Consider the following 16,414-nt stretch of genomic DNA (forward strand, 5'->3'; position numbering starts at 1 on the left):
TAAAACATTAACACCCCAAAAAAAACAAAACAAAACAAAACTGTGTTCTCACCTCAAAAGGGCGTGCTGCCCGAGCCCACAGACGACATGGGCTCCGAAGGGGCCAGGGACAGGACCGTCCTAGGCACCGGCAGCAGGAAAGGGCCCGAAGGAAGGAGGGCCTCAGCCCAGGCTGCGTCACCCGCCCCCGCCCAGGTGTCCGGCCCAGGACCCGAGAGAGGGGGCAGCACCCAGAGGGCTCCCCGGCAGGACAGAGCCTGCAGCACGTGACCAAACACACCCCGTGGTGGCGACAGGGGCACAGGGCAGCCCGACGGAGCCGGGACCGGAGACTCGGCCGTTAACACGCTCCGCTCCACCAGGGACAGACCGTGTCACGAAATCAAGCTCACTTGTGTAGAGCGCGCCTAGTGGGCTTACCTTTTTGTCCTCCTTAGTCTTTCTAACTTGTCGATGGGGCCCGAAAAGGTTCTGCACCCCAAAAGCCTTCCTGGACCAGTCCCTCTTCTGGGTGCTCAGCGGGGCCTGTGCCAAGCTGCCCTCCACCCGGTAGCGGTCTGCGGGAATCTTGCTCATGGGCGGGGGCAGCGTGCCGCAGTTCACACTGGACCGCCCGTCGGTGGAGTCCGTGTACGACTCCTGGTCACTGGCGTGTCCGCACGGCCACTCCTGCAGGACGTGGACCGGAAGCCACCGCTGGCCATGGCCCGCGGCGCCCCTCTTGGAAGGGGGGACCGAGCTCCGCGAGGAGGCCGGGGGCAGCTCCACGTGAGCAGCGGGCCCTAGGTGCTTACCGAAGTCCCGGCACCTGTCCGCCTGCGGGGCGGCCTCGAACGGGGGGCCCCCCTCGGGGTCGAGGCAGAAGGCCCCGCTCCAGGGGGCGCCCCGGGGCTGGGAGCCCCTCCCGCCCGCGCCCTCCCAGCCGCCGCCGCCGCCGCCGCCGGGGCCGTGCCTGCTGGAGCCGGCACCCAGGTCGACCACCAGCACTCGGCTGCTCCTTTCCTCCTGGTGGAAGTTGCCGATGCCGCTGTCGCTGTTGCTGCTGGTGCTGGCGTTCTGGTGGGCGTCCGCGTCCCCGTCGGCAAAGGCCCGGGCCCGCACGCCCTCGATCAGCTCGCCCATGTCTCTGTACAGGACGGAGATGAACTGGAGGGCCGGCAGGCAGGATGCGGGGAACTCGAGGCAGCCGCCGGTGTCGGGGTCGGCCGTGCACTCCAGCCCAAACCGCCGAGCGATGCCCTGGTGGATCCTGTGATTGAACAGGTCTGGATCCACCATGAACACGTGGCAGGAAGTCCGCAAGGCGCCCTCGTCCTCGTGCGCCAGGCTCCCGTCGTCGCTCGTCTGCATGGTCACGAGCCCGAAGAGCCGCCGGTCGTCGGGGCACACGGCGCTGAAGGCCAGCTTCTCGGCCGGGTACTCGGCCAGGACGGCAGCCTGGTCGGTGCAGAGCCGCACGCGGTCGTGCAGGACCCTCATGGTCACCAGGGAGTGGATCTTCTGCTCCGCCCGCAGGCGCCGCAGGCAGCCACGGATGGCCTGTAAGCTGTCGGACTCCAGGTTGCAGCTCGTGGAAGGAAGTTCGATGGACCCCAAGTAGCCCACGACCATGGCCACGTTTAAAATACTCGCATCTAACGCAAAATCTTCGTGATTCTCGGGGCCGATACTGAAAACGGAATCGTCGTTCATAACTTTTGATATTTCCTCCTTAGAAAGCAGGTTGGGATTCGGGTGATTTACGCTTTCACGTCCAAGGTCGAATCGCGCGGCAGCTGACTCCGAAAGGGATCTTTGTTTCAATTTCAAGGGCTCGGAACTGCTTGCACGGAGACTAGGATTTTCAAAGATCATATTGAAAATCCCACCAGACTGCATTTCTTCGACGACTCTCTCGGCTCTGTTTATACCTAAAGCTTTCGAATCGAGTTTGGGCTTGAGCCAGCCTTTTCCTTCGTAAAATCCAACCTCTTCATCGCTGGAACAGGACTCCACGTGGCCGAGGCCCTCGCCAATCACCATGTGCAGGACACCAGAACATTTCCCGATTAATTTCACCACGTCCTCATGGGATGCTTTCTTCACGTTGATTTCGTTGACGGCAAATATCTGGTCTCCGGCCCGGAGGCCCACAAAGTCCGCGGGGCTCCCTCTCAGGACACAGCTGAGCACGCACGGCGCCTGGCCAGAGAGCGTGAAGCCGTACCCTGCCCGTCCTCTGGCCACCTCCACACTCCTCAGGCGAGGGGGCGCCGGCCCGTGAAGCGGACGCTGCACCGCGTCCCCTGCTCTATACATCTCTCCGGGCTTGCGACACCAGGGGCATAGCTCGTTAGTCCAGGGGCCGCGCTCAGGGAATGCCTGAGCCTACTGTAGTGCTTCTTGAAGTGACGCCCTGAGGAAGAGAACAAACGGCCTGTTATTAAACATCCCGTGTTCCCGTTGCTTACCGGTATCTCCTAAACATAAAAATGTAGCCCGTGACAAAAGCCACCACAGGAAGAGTCTCTGGTCACCACATAAATGTGCGAGTGAGAGAGAAGCAGCAGCCTGCACAGGGAACCTTCAGGTCAGCCTAAGAAACTTCCCACGAGCAGACAGCGTGTCTCCCGGAAGGGACGCCTGTCCAACCGTTCAGGGCCGAGGAACACAGGGCGGTGGCAGTGCCGCCTGCCCGGATGAGAAGTCCGAGGGCCGCCGCAGGGGAGGCTCCCAGCTCCTGCGCAGGCCCAGGCACCCCTCCCGACCACCCCGACTGCGTCTTAACCGGAGGGGAGGAGCCAGAGCGAAAGGCAGCGCGGGCCACACACCTGGGTGACCTGGCCGACCCCCTGTTTGATCACAGCCCCTCCGTCACGACCAGTTCTCCCTCAGGGAAGAGTCAGCTTGTGTCTCTCATATCCCACCACCTCCCTCGATTAATTGCCTTCGAACAAGATACCATGTGGGGGAAAATACGTCAGTCTGAAACCACCTCAGTCAACCACAGAGGCCACCGGACAGAACAGGTAAAACAACAAAAAAGGGAATAGGAACCTTCATCCTTCCAGGGGATGACTTCATCATTAAAAGTACTGGTTGTCACAGAAAACACCTGCGTCGGGGTCCCAGGCCCAGCCCAGACCTGGTGCCCCACGAGGAGGACACACAGGACGCGGCACAGTCATGCTCACGGCTGGGATTTGCCCCGGTGAAATCGAAGCACAATCGGCACAGGGTAAAGGGGGGGGAGGGGGCGCAGGGGGGCAGGTCCCGAGGAAGCAGGCGCCAGCTGCCAGCGTCCTCTCCCGGGGCGTCAGGTGGGGCGCGTTGTGACAACACGTGTGGGGTCTCGGCCGCCAGGGGAGCGCATTAGAGACGGAGCTGGAGGACAGAAAGGTTTGCTCCGAGGGGGCGGACGTGGCGACAGAGAACGTGGTGTGCGGGACGTGGGTTTGAATAAAATCATCCTGGGAGGTAAGAGTCATGAGAGAACACCTTATTTCTAAATTGCCATATTACTTAATACCTAAGTGGCGATAAATTAATCATTTAAGTACTATGGACATCTAACTATTCGCTATTCATCACTAGAAACGCGCATATTAAAGTTGGCCAAGAATAGTGTCTTAGGGTCTCTCATTGGGCCTCTTTCTTACAGGCCGAACGGTGCTCCCCCACCAGATGTGCCCAACCCCCGACGCCCCCCTCCAGGAGCCTCCATCCAGGAGCTTATCCTGGATGATCCGGGCAGGCCCCAGGGTCACAGGGTCCTCACCAGAGGGAGGCAGGAGGCTCAGAGTCAGAGAGAGGCGGAGGTCAGAGCAGCAGGCTGTGAAGGTAGAGGAAGGGCCACAGAGCTCACAAACAGAGCGCCTCTAGAAGCCACAAAAGGTGAGGGAACAGACTCTCCCCTGCGGCCCCCAGGACGAAGGGCCCTGCCCGCACTGTGACCGCTGCAGGTGACACTGATTCTGACCTGCCACCCCCAGAACTGAGGGAACGGAGGGAACAGAGTCGTGCTGCGGTCATTGTTTCCGCAGCCACGGAGCCTGCGCTAAGGCAACCAGCCTAGTGCTGGGGGAGGGGGGCGCACAGGTGCAGGGAACAGCATGGGGGGGCGTGACCCCTCCCGGGACAGGGGTCAGCGAGCCCCTCCTGCCCTCCTCGGTCACAGAAGACCTCCCGGCCACCCGTCTGTAATCCCTCCACACGCCAGAGTCGTGGCACTGAGACGCGACACAGGGTGACGGTCCTCTTCGTGGCCTGCCCAGATATTTCTGGTAGACTCGCACTGTCGTGTCCCGCTAACTCCTTCTAATTCATCCAAGTCATGTCTCCGTGCCTGCAGCCACGTTTTAGAAGCACAGCCTACACGTTAACTTTTCCTTAAACCGCATCAGCTCATAGTGAAACGGGCGGAGCAGACAGTGAAATCCAGAAGAAACCACAGGGCACAGTTTCCAACGCCCACGGGCATCTCTGCCATCTGGGCCACGCAGGTGCCTGTTCTGGGACCCTTTCCTCCGCCACGAGATTCTGGGTTAGTGAGTCCAGACGCCTGTTTTGACAAGGTCCCACCCCCACCCCACACACCTTCTGGGTGATTCCGACAGGTGGCAACACCTGGGTGGGCTGCTGTGGGCTGAAGGCGTGTCCCCACTTCACAGGGCGTTGGAATGCTACCCCCTGGTGTCCTCGTCAAAGAGGAGAGAGGGACCTCGCCCCTCCCCCCGCGGTCCCTGCTCTCCGCCCCGTTAACGACAGGAGAAGGTGACCATCCGGAACCAGGAAGTGTCCCCGCCACACACTGGCTCTGTGAGCACCTGGCCCTTGGTGACAAACAGGCTGTGGTTTAAGCTGCTCCGCACGCAGTGTCCGGCAGCAGCCCGAGCGGACAAAGACACCGTCCAGTCCGGCCTCCTCCTTGCACAGAAAAGGTGATCGAGGCCAGAAAGGAGCGACAGCTTCCCAGCAGCACAGACAGTAGGACACACGGTCCCCTTCTCACTGCGCCCACTACCAGGATCGGTCCCTCCGAGTGACAATGTCACTCCTTTACCGACTCATCCCTCAGACTGGCGGGACCTAGAAGTAAACACACACCGGCTGCCCAGATGCTTCCCCTCCTGCCCCCCGAGGTTGAGGTCGGGATACAACGGTCCCATGTGTGCCCAGCCCGGGCCGGCAGCGTCCCAGACCCAGAAGCCACAGACGGGCCGGGCCCTGAGCAGCCCACAGGCCCCAAGGAGGGAGGCGCAGGAAGAGGCAGGCAGTCCCCAGACTGTGCTGTGTGCTCGGTGCCCGCAGGAGGACCAGCAGTCCCTTGCCCCACGGCTCGGTCCCCATCCCTCCCCGTGCAGGGGGGCGTTTTGTGAGGACGGCACCCCGGCTCACCACGACTGCGCCACCAGAGTCACATTCGCGGTGCGACAGGCACTGAGCTGAGCACGGGGCGGAAAGGCCAAAGCCACACAGCACAGCACCCAGGGTGCGCGGCGGCGGCCGGACGGAGACCGGGCACTACCGGGCGGGAGGAGCGGGGAGCTCCGGCACAGCGCCGGGCGCGGAGGAAGCGCTCGCGGTGGGGGGGCATTCCAGGGCTGTTCTCGGGACTTTACACGTAGCAACACGCGTGTCCGCAAGCCACGGCGCCCTGACGTGGGTACGACTGTTCCCATTTTGCAGACGAGCAAATGGACACACGGAAAAGCCGAGTAACCTCCTACGGCTGCACAGCTAGTGAGCGTCACCGGTGGATTTGAACCCAGCTCTCTCCGTCTCCACACAGAGGGGTCCCTGGAAGAGGCAGAGGCAGCCCTGGGGCTGGGACGGCAGGCGCTCCCCAGACGCACAGCCCCTCCAACGCCCGATCCCTCCGCGGCGGGAGCCTGGCGGCACCGCGCCACGCCCTCCGACTGGGACCCGCGGGCCAGCAGACCCCGCCCCTCGTACCCTCCCCCTAAGCCACCTCCAGCCACCGAACACCCACCAGGCGCCACCTCCCCGCAACGTGCACGGGGACCCGACGCACCCCCCGCGCAGTCACACACCCCAGGACGCACGCTGACCGTCCCTGCATCCCGGCCTCACCCAGTCTGGTCCATCCTCGCGGCCCACCGCCTGACCTCCGGAAAGCTCCCTAGAACCCAGGACACGCTCCCCGCCCTCCCCAAAACCTACACCAACCTGGGTGGGATCCGCCCTCCCCGGCACGGCAGGTCCCCAAAACGCCCGAGGATGAGCTGGTGGGGTCCTGGCTCACCAAGACCCCTCCGGGCCGTTAGCAGGCACCACCAACCAACGTCCCCGCTGACCTTTCACCCGTAAAGGACCCTTCCCGTTGCCCTTGACCTGACCCACCACCCACCCGATGCCTGCGCACAGCGGGGGCTCCAGCGGGACTGTGGGTGGGACCTGGGCAAGGCCAGGATTGCCACGTGAGGGAACAGGCCCGGCCCTTCCTTGGAAGACCCCCCCGGCCCAGGGACATGGGCACTGGGAGGCGCCCGCGGACTCCCCGGCTGCACACCTTCGGCTCAGGGAGCTCCTCCAAGTGACCCGAGGGCACAGCACACGCAGCAGGGACCCGAGGGCAGTCTCGGCCCCCACCTGCTGTGCCCCACAAAATGGTGCCACCAGCTCCATGCCCCTGTCCCTCCTCCCTCCAGGACCCCTTTCCTCTCTAGCTTCAAAGTCCTCCTCTCGTGGGTGACCCTAAGGCCTAACAGCTGAGAGCCCTCCCCGCAGCTACGACCCATTTCCCACACTCGGCCACCCGCCACCTCACTCTGCGCGACAAACACACCTTTTGCTAGAAGCACCTCTTCCTCCTCCCCCACATCCCCCTCCCCCTCCTCCCACTCCTCCTCTTTGGTCCCTGACTTCCACCTACCCCACCCCATCCATCTATGCACCTAGGACGGCTCGCCTCCCCTGGGCCCAGGCCGCACCCCCCCACCCTACCGCCCCCTGCAGTCCACCAGCTGTGCCACCCCCAGCCTCCGCCATCCCTGGGCCTCCTCACCCCAAAGCCTCATCCTCCTCACCCTGGCCAGCCCTCTCAGGGCCACCTGTGTCCCACCGGCTCCTGTCCGACCGTGGCCTCACCCCTGCTCCCTGGTGACCCCTGCCCTTCCCCCTCGGCCTCCCGTCCACCGGGAAGGAGCCCGCTCACATCCTCGTCCACGCTCACATCCTCTGCGCCCACCTGGGGACACCCCACCCCAGAGGAGCTGGCGGCGGGCTTTCTCCACAGCACGTGCTGTGGGGCCACCGTTCCCCGGGGGGCCTGGGCCCCGCCCCGAAGTCATGCCATCAGCCCCTGAGGGGTCCTGCTCCGCTCATGACCACCCAAACCCACCCATCTTCGGCCCCCCGCTGCTCTCCTTTGCAGGGAACAGACAAGTGCCACCAGCCCAGCGGCCACGCGGCCATTGTGCACAGCCTCCCCCCTCCCCCCCTGCACACACCCTCCCACTTCGGGTTGGCTTCTCCGCCTAGGCCTCCCCCCCCAGGCCCCCCACTCTCTCAAGAAGCTGCCACGCCCACTGCCCTTCTCCCCTGGCCTTCTCTCCCTCTCAAGTGGGCCACCCCACAGCTTCTCACAGTCCCCGAGCCCCCCTAACTGGAGAGGAGGCAAGCTCTCGCTGGACTCATCTTCCCACAGCGCCTCTCCTCCCCTCAGCGGCGCCTCCAAGGCTCACCCTCCTGGGGTCTCCGCACCCCGTCTCCCACCCTCGCCCTCCCTCTGCAAACGGGCCTCCGGCCCCTCGTGCCCGCAAACACGCTCGCCTGGCCACCAACGAGCCCAGGGAGCCGCGTCCCACGGACTCTGCTGGGTCTGCGTTCCCTGGCTTCTCAACAAACTCAACACGCCGCGCCTCCCCCTTCAGGGTCCTGCTCTGCTTGGCCTCGAGTGTGGGGGTCCCAGCTCGCTCCCTCCGCCCCGAGCGACTGGACCCCTCGAGGCCAGGGTCTCCCACATGCTGATCTCCCACCCACACCCTCCCTCAAGTCTGGGGGCACCTCAAACTTAACGGTCAAAACAAACTCTTCCTCAAAGCTGCTTCTGTCTCAGTGACCAGCCAGACACACGGGCAGAAGCGGACACAAGCGGGGTCCCACAGAGACTCCCAGAACCCCAACCAGGATGCACACACATGCACAAAGAGGCGGCCTCAGGAAAAGGCTACCACGAACAGAAGAAGCAAGTGAACAGAGTCTACAAAACCCCAAACACAGGGCAGCCTCTAGAGGGAGCAGATGGACCAGGCGGACCAGGCGGACCAGGGGGACCAGGGGGACCAGGGGGACCAGGGGCAGGATCGGTACAGAATAGGCTGGAGCAGGAAGCCGCCAAGGGGACAAGTGGGACTGGAGGGGAAGAAAACGTGGATAATTCGGTGATAAGTCTCTCTGTTCTTCTGTCACTACATCACCCACAGAGGGCAGCCAGAAAGGGTTCCCCAGGTTTGTAGGGTGCATTTGGGTTGTAGGACTTAAATTGTACATTATGTGGAAAACAAAATTCTCTTCAGAGAATCTTGGAGACAGGTCCAGAGATGGGGGGGGGGGGCATGGAAGTGATGGATGGATGGAGGGATTGGGGGGGATAGATGGAGAGATGGATGGACAGATGGAGGATGGAGGGAAGGACAGATGGATGGGGAGGGAGGGAGGGAGGGGTGCACAGATGGATGGGTGGGTGGGTGGGTGGATGGACAGACTGACTAAATTCATTAGTGGTAGTCAATGTTTACCCAATAAAACCTGGTTGCTTACTTGGTCCAAAAATTAATGGACTCTTTTCCCGAGCTACAGACAAACGGGAACCTTCAAACAAAGTGGCCACCAAATGCTGCGCAGGGTAAGTGAAATGAGACCCATCAAACTTTCAGAGAGGGGCGCCTGGGGGGCTCAGTCGGTTGAGCGTCCGACTTCGGCTCAGGTCACGATCTCGCGATTTAGGAGCTCGAGCCCCGCGTTGGGCTCTGTGCTGACGGCTCAGAGCCTGGAGCCCGCTTCGGATTCTGTGTGTCCCTCGCTGTCTGCCCCTCCCTCGCACATACTCTGTGTCTCACTCTGTCTCTCAAAAAATGAATAAACGTTAAAAAAATAAAATAAAATAAAAACTTTCAGAGAGAGAAGACAGGTCTTGTATGAAGGAACAGAACCTGCCAGAAAACACCAGAGGATGGCAGAGCCCAGGGAGCTTCTGCAGCTCCCCACAGGCACGCGGAAGAACAAACACGCGAGCGGGGAGAAGGCGGCTGACCGGCAGGCCCGGGTGTGGTGTCGCGGCAGGGTCACGGCGGCCGTGTCCCCACGCGGTGTCCACAGGGCGCCCACAGCCTGGCCACGCTCCCCACGTGTGGCCGCCCCCTCCGGTACTCATGCGAGCAGCCGAGCCGTAAACCCGTCCCCGAGACTTCCTGTGGCAGCTCCACAAGGGAAGGGTGGCCAGGAAAAGCAGCCTGTCCCAACATGTCTGTGAGCGCGACGGCCAACGAACGGCAAGGGAGGCGCCGAACGAGGCATTCTGTGTGTGAGTCTGCCCGTGGTGACGGCGGTCACGATGAACTGCGTGTCCCTTGTCTGGGAGCAGCCTCCCGTTCGTACCGTTTGTTGGACTCGCCGGGTGCGTTTCTTTTTACTCAACCGTGGCGCAAGCTCGAGCCGGCGCGGGGCTGCCTTGAGGGGGTCCGGCCGCTGCCCCCACGTCCGCGTCAGCAGAGGCGCAGACCGGACTCACCCGAGCCAGCCAGCCGGGTGCGCGGCGGGCGATGCTCCCAGAGGACCCCACCAGTGTCCACGGCGCGGCCCTGACACGAAGAACCCGAGAGACACCAGCAGTGCGTCGTCGACAAGCCCCCGGACGTCCTAGAGGGGTGGGCTCGCACCCCCCACGGACCGGGCAAGGGAGATTTCCCGTGCCCTCCCTAAAAGACATCTTGGGCTCGGGGGCGAAAGAAGGACATTCCTCTAAAACGGCTAGTACCTTCTGTGTGTACAATCTCACGCTTTCCCCTAAACACCCGAGGCTCTACAACGGCTCTGCTGATACAAAGGAGCAAGCTGGTGCCTGTCCGCATCCATTCCACAAATACCGGGGACCCAGCCGGGCACCTCCACACCTGCCAGGCAGCACTGATGCACCGAGGACCCTCGTGCCCTCGCACGCCCTCGTCAGCAGCAGGTGTGTCTGCAGCGGCTGTCCCACGCTCCACTGTAGGAGGGGCTGAGAGCCGGCCTCCCCAGGTCAGGATGGGGAGCAGGTGCACTCGGGGGGCTGTGCCCGGGAGCGACATCCGGGCCGCCGACCCACGCCTGGAGTCCGTCTACGTGGCGGGACTCCGGACTTGGAGCCGACGCTGCCATGGGAGGGTCTCGGGCGGAGTGTTCTGCACGTGGGAGGGACGGGGCTCACTGGGGCCGGAGGCCGGACAGTGATAGAGCCCACTGCCGCCTCTCTGTATTTGTGATACAAGTCGATGGCACCCTCCTAGTCGTCCTGCCCTCGGCAGTCCCTCCCCCTGGGATCCGGGCCGAACTTGGTGCCTCACCCCTAGTAAACAGGGCAGAAGGGAGGAGAGGTCACTTCCTAGAGCACTACGGACACTGGTTTTTGTCTTCCTCAGCTTTCCCTCGCTCACGCCGAAGGAAGTCAGCTGCCGGGTAAAGAGCTGCCCTAAGAAACAGCCCCCAGGGCAAAAACGATGTCTCAGGCCACCAGCCAGCGAGGTCACGAGGCCTGCCGGCAGCTGCATCACATCTTCCGGGGCCGCCGCCCCCACGAGAGCCGAGCCTGGATGCAGACCGTCCCCCCCTGCAGCCTGGCCACCACCGCGGGCACAGCCCTGGGACAAAGGACCCAACTAAGCCTCACAGTCCCGACCAGAGAAGCTGCGAGGTGAGAAACGCGGGTCGTCCTCTGCCGCCACGTGCCAGGGACTATCTGTTACGCAGCAGCGGTGACGAGCAAAACCATGAACGATTTCACTTGACTTGCTCTCGCTCCTACTATAGACACAGAGCAGCCTGCATTTGTTTCCAGGCAGCAACGCATGCGTTAAGCAAAACGCTCCAAAACACGTTCCCTCAAACCTGATCTGTGATGTGCTGAGTCAGGAAATCGTACCATGCACACCTGAGAGAAACGGACGACCGAGCGGAACACGCTGGCTGAGGGAAAGGGCCACCGGATGACTACCTCCCCGCTGGGACCTCGCAGGTCGCGCCAACGAGGAAAGCGAGGCTGCCCAGTCATGACTCAACACACTCGGCTAATTCCGCTTGGGCCCGTCGGCACGCCCCCGGCCGCCTCTCGCTTCACTGTCAGCACGTGAGACGCTGACCTCCCTTGAGGTTTTTCTACCCACAAAATTATTTACCTGGCCCTCAAAGAGTCTATCTCGGTTCCTCGGTGGCCTCGTCCCCCAATGTGACGCCAATCCAGCCTGGGGGCAGCTCAGCAGCCACGCGGATGATTAGCGTGTGTGCTTGTTGACTGATTTATAGAAGGCTGAACAGAAAGAAGAGCACAATACAGAAAATGCCCCAGCTCGGCATTTTGTGATTACGCAGCCTTTGTGCTTGGGGCTTTTTTTAATGCCGGTTCCTGAGGTTTTAGCACTTGACGTCCAAAGAAACCAAGAGGCGAAGCCGCAGGGACCTCGGATCTGAGAGCGCGACTTGTCTGCCCTCCTGGCTGGGCTCCCCACTCCCCAGGAAGAGCCTGCCCCTCACTAAGCAGCACCCCCCGGCCCCCCCACCCACCCCCGCGGGGATCAGCAGGGGAGACCAGAACTCACTCCAACAGCAAAGCAGCTCTCGGATCAGGAAACAGGGCGATTATAAGCAGTCAGGAAAGAGGAGAAAGAAATAAGAAAAAGAGAGAAGAGCTTAAACACTGGCAACTTGAAGGTCTCGTCTCTCGGAACACATCAGAAAAACGTACGTACAGTTACTACCCGCAGCCTAATAGCATTAGGAATTCCGAAAACACTGAAAATACCATGGAGTTGAAGAAACAGTTACGCTAATGTCATACTGACTACATAAAGAAAGCTTGAAACACTAGCTGGAAACTTCCCCAGCCTCCTCCTTCAGGAGAACTTTCGTGGCCCTGAGTGGGCGGTGGTGCGGGTGGGGGTGGGGGGACGGCTGAGCCCCCCTCGGCCCCTGCTCCCCAGTCCTAGTCACAGGCCCCAGTCATGGCTCGGTGGCCGCACAGGGAGGCCCACGACCACCGCAAGTGCCCAAAGCCCTCCAGACACAAGGGCCTGCGGGGACAGGATGGTGCCCAGCGGCACAGGTGTCCCCGGCCGGCTCCCGGTGTCCCACCTACAGGCCCCGGCCGGCTCCCAGCAGCAGTTCTAACCCAGCACTGGCCCTTTCCCTAGTGTGAGGAGGACAAAGTCTACATTCGGCAGAAAGACTATCATTTAAATTACAAAGGTCCATTTTACTGGCTCAAAAACACTCATATATCTCCTGAGGGATTCTAATCTTTTGGGACATAAAGTTTACATCAAGCAAAATCTGTGGGCGAACCCATCAAGAGGAGCAAACGTCACATGCTCTCTCATCTCAAAGAGAAATCAACACGTGAGACCTCGACCACTAGGGCAGTGCGCCCTGTCATACCGGGCTCACAGGGGCTCGGGGGTGGGGCAGTCTGCAGCCTGGGACGACACCAGGCATGCGCGTCCACATCCACAACCAGCGTCCCCCGAGCACACGCAGGGGCCCGGCCACTGGCCTGCCCCGCGGATTCTCCCGTCGTTCTGCACTCCCTCCGCCGTACTGGACGGCACAAAGCTACTGAGGCAGGGGTGCCGCGACGTGACTTCCTTTATTCACGCCACACAAGAAGGAGTTTAAGAAAGACCTCGATTACGGAAGGAAGCTCGGCAGAAGGGAGGCGAGCCAGACCCCCGGCGCCCCGCAGCAGCCCGCCGTCACCCGGCCTCCGGGGCAGAGCTCAGCCCCGCGCCTTCTCCCGCTCACTCGGCACCTGCCCTGAAGCCACCAGGCCCGCCTCCACCTGCCCGCACCTTCCCTGGGGCTCATCTCCAACCAGTAACGCTGGCCCGCTTCTCTGGGGACCCAGCCTGCCTGCCGAGGCCGGCCCAAACCGCAGTGTGCCTGGCGGTCAGGCCTGTGGTCACCGCCTCAGGACTGTCCCGCGCCTGCCTCACCCGTGGGCGCGTTCATTCGTTCAGCGGCTGCGGACCGGCTCCTTCGGCAGCACAGGAAGACCGTTCTCAACAGTGACAGTGACGGCCCCGCCTCCGTCCCGGTGCCAGCCGCTGCTGGCGGACGGCACGGCCACCCACGGAAGGTCAGGGGGACGCACGGGAGACCACACGGCCCGACTCCTTTGGAGAATTCACTCCTCCCCATCCTTCACCGCTCCCCGGCTCAGCTCGGACCCCACTAACTCCTCCAATGCCCACCGACGCCCCAAGTGTCCTGCGGACCGGCGGGCCCCACACGCCAGCCGCGTCTGCTGTCAGCCCAGGGGTGGCACTATGTCAATTCCGACGTCCTTCTGAGGGAGCGGCACCCACACTCGGAGCATGTGTGGGCATCGGGACCCATCTGCGAGCAGGGGAACGCGGGGCCAGGCAGGATCCGGATCCACTCAGGGTCCACCTGCCAGAGGGGAGGACACACCGAGGCCGTGAACTTCAGAAGTCCTAACGGAGCGGAAGCGCCACGCCGACCAGGAGCTCAGAGGAGGACCGGAAGCCGCAGCCCACCCCCACCCAGCCCCCACGGCCAGGACCCAGCAGGACCCAAAGCAGACTGAGGCCAACCTACCCCCGCAGCCAGCGGGCAGACCTCCCGGGAGCCCGGCTTGCTCTGGGCACCTGCCCGGCCACTGCCGAGAGTCAGGAGCAGGCCAAGCAGGAACTGCGACCCTCCAGGATCTGTAGCTGAAGGGCCTGGGGGGGCTATTCTCCATTCCAGAAACAAATTCTAGCTCAATATCTTGAAATACGGGGGCTAAGCCATCTCGATTTTCCCTTCCTGTTGTTAATTGACTTTCTTTTTTTAAATATTTATGTATTTACTTATTTATTTTTAACATTTCTTGATTTTTTGAAGGAGAGAGAGAGCATGAGCGGGGGAGGGGCAGAGAGGGGGGAGATACAGAATCCAAAGCAGGCTTGGGGCGCCTGGGTGGCTCAGTCAGTTGAGCGTCTGACTTCGGCTCAGGTCATGATCTCGCGGCATGTGAGTTCGAGCCCCACGTCGGGTTCTGTGCTGACATCTCGGAGCCTGGAGCCTGCTACGGACTCTGTGTCTCCCTCTCTCCCTGACCCTACCCCACTCAGAAAAAAATAAACATCAAAAAAAAAAAAATTAAAAAAACAAAAGAACTCAAAGGAGGCTCCAGGCTCCAGGCTGTCAGCACAGAGCCTGACACGGGGCTCAAACCCACAAACCACGAGATCGTGACCTGAGCCACCCAGGTGCCCCCTGACTTCCCTTTCTTATCTCTACTCAATATTTATTGTTTGTGGTTTTTCAACCCGGGCACAGCGGGACTACGGAGTCGTCGGCTTTAGCGAGTTAAACATACAGGACACCCGGTGAGATGTGAATTTCAGGTAAAAAATGAGTAACTTTTTAGTCTAAATATGTCCCAAATACCGCACGGTGTTTTGTCTGACATATCTAGCCGAAGGGACGGAGGAGGGGGAGGCCCTCATGGTGACTCAGTAGCCCTTGGCTCCTCTCTGCTGGAGCCCAGCCGTCTCCCATTACCTGCACCCGGACTGTCACCTCCGTTCCCGCCCCCTTCACCCTCCCCCCTCGCCCCCCCCCCCCCGCCCCCGCACCTCTCCCGACCCCTCACAGCCGCTTCCTTGGGCAGAGTGGACAGCGGCAGGCCAAGGACAGGAGGGGACGAGCCAACCCTGCGTCCACTTGCCCGCCGGCCCCCCTCACTCAATCCCCTGCCCTCGCCTGCCTCCTTGCCTCACCCCTGAACACCTACGAAAGGCTGAGAACGATTTTCCTCGTCAACAAATGGGCCTTATGTCAGGCCCCCCACGTGACATTCTTCTGCCCACGTACAGTCGTGGCCATTCCCTACAGGAATCTGGAGGAACAGGCAGGGCTGACAGAAATCCTTCTGCTCTCCACATCTTTCTCTGTCACTCCCAGGAAGACAGGACAGGCCACAAACACATCCAGTCCCGGTGCCCACGTCAGCGTGGGGAAGGCTCGGTCCCGCCCACGGGGAGGCTGAGGGCAGAACCCCATTTGGAAGCAATGGAGGAGGGGTGACCAGAGGGGGTCCCGCGGGCAGGAGGCCCCGCCCCCTGGTGACCCCACCTGGCTCCTCACCTCCAAGGTCCTGGCAGGGCGTCGTGGGCTGATGGTGGCCCCAAAGATGTCAGGCCCTAATCCGCAGAACTTGGAAACGACCCCCTTTGGAAACAGGGTCTTTGCGGGCGGGCTTACGTTAAGGATTCTGAGACAGGAGATGCTTCTGGATGATCTGGGCGGGCCCCGGACGCCATCCCAAGTGTCCTTATGAGAGGGAGGCGGAGGGGAGGTCCGACGCAGGCAGGGGAGAGGTCATGTGAACACGGAGGCAGAGACGGGGCGGTGCGGCCACAGCCCATGACCACCAGCGGCCCCCAGAAGAGCCCCGAAGGGAGCACAGCCCTGCTGCCACCTGGATTTGGACTTCTGGCCCCCAGAACAGCAAGAGAACAAATTCCTGCTACTTGGAGCCCCCCGGTTTGTGGGGCTTTGTTACCACAGCCACAGGAAACTACCACGACAGACGGGCGCAGGGAGCCCTCCTCCCCCTGGGCCCCGGCCGCCCCAGCCTCTCAGCGAGGAAGCCGACGGGCTGCTGAATGCTGAACCCCACAGAACCGGCTGTGACTCTGAATCTGGCTGGACACAGAATCTGGCTGGACTCCAGGCAACTAGGGACGCGGGGCTCTGGGGAGCGGGTGGTCTGGGCACCTGCCCAGTACCTCCCGGGGAACATGTGTCCTGGGCTCAGCTCCTCTGACCGCGTTCAGAGAGGAGCCACAGGGGCGCCTGGTAGCTCAGTCAGTGAAGCATCTGACTCTTGATTTCGGTTCAGGGCACGATCTCATGGTTCGTGAGTTCGAGCCCCGCATTGGGCTCTCTGCTGTCAGCTCAGAGCCCACTTCAGATCCTCTGTTCCCCTCTCTCTGCACCCCACCCCGCCCCCCGCTCGTGCTCACTCACACTCTCTCTCTCTCAAAAATAAATGAACACTAAGAAAAAAAAAAAAGATGTGCTCCACAAGGTCTAAGCCTCCCACCTGGGCACCTCCGGGGCACATCCACTCAGACAACGACACCGCAAGCCCAGACGTGACGTCACCAACAGTCACCGACAAAAGTCCCCCATGTGAGACACACGCACGCTATCC

The 16,414-nt window shown here is 61.8% G+C and overlaps 1 protein-coding gene across 3 annotated transcripts in view; it reads right to left on the bottom strand.

Moving 5' to 3' along the window:
* The window catches only part of RGS12 (regulator of G protein signaling 12), a 118,354-nt gene that overhangs the window by 92,025 nt on the left and 9,915 nt on the right, over window positions 1–16,414 (bottom strand). For all 3 annotated transcript variants that reach the window (XM_086705558.1, XM_086705557.1, XM_086705559.1), the window contains exon 2: window positions 421–2,395. In XM_086705558.1, the coding sequence (XP_086561684.1) occupies window positions 421–2,298 (1,878 nt within the window). In that variant the 5' untranslated portion in view covers window positions 2,299–2,395. The remainder of the gene's footprint in view (window positions 1–420; window positions 2,396–16,414) is intronic.

This window comes from Puma concolor, chromosome B1, assembly GCF_028749965.1.
Source record: "Puma concolor isolate L17-30 chromosome B1, mPumCon1.1.hap2, whole genome shotgun sequence".
In the NCBI taxonomy this organism is placed as follows: domain Eukaryota; kingdom Metazoa; phylum Chordata; class Mammalia; order Carnivora; family Felidae; genus Puma; species Puma concolor.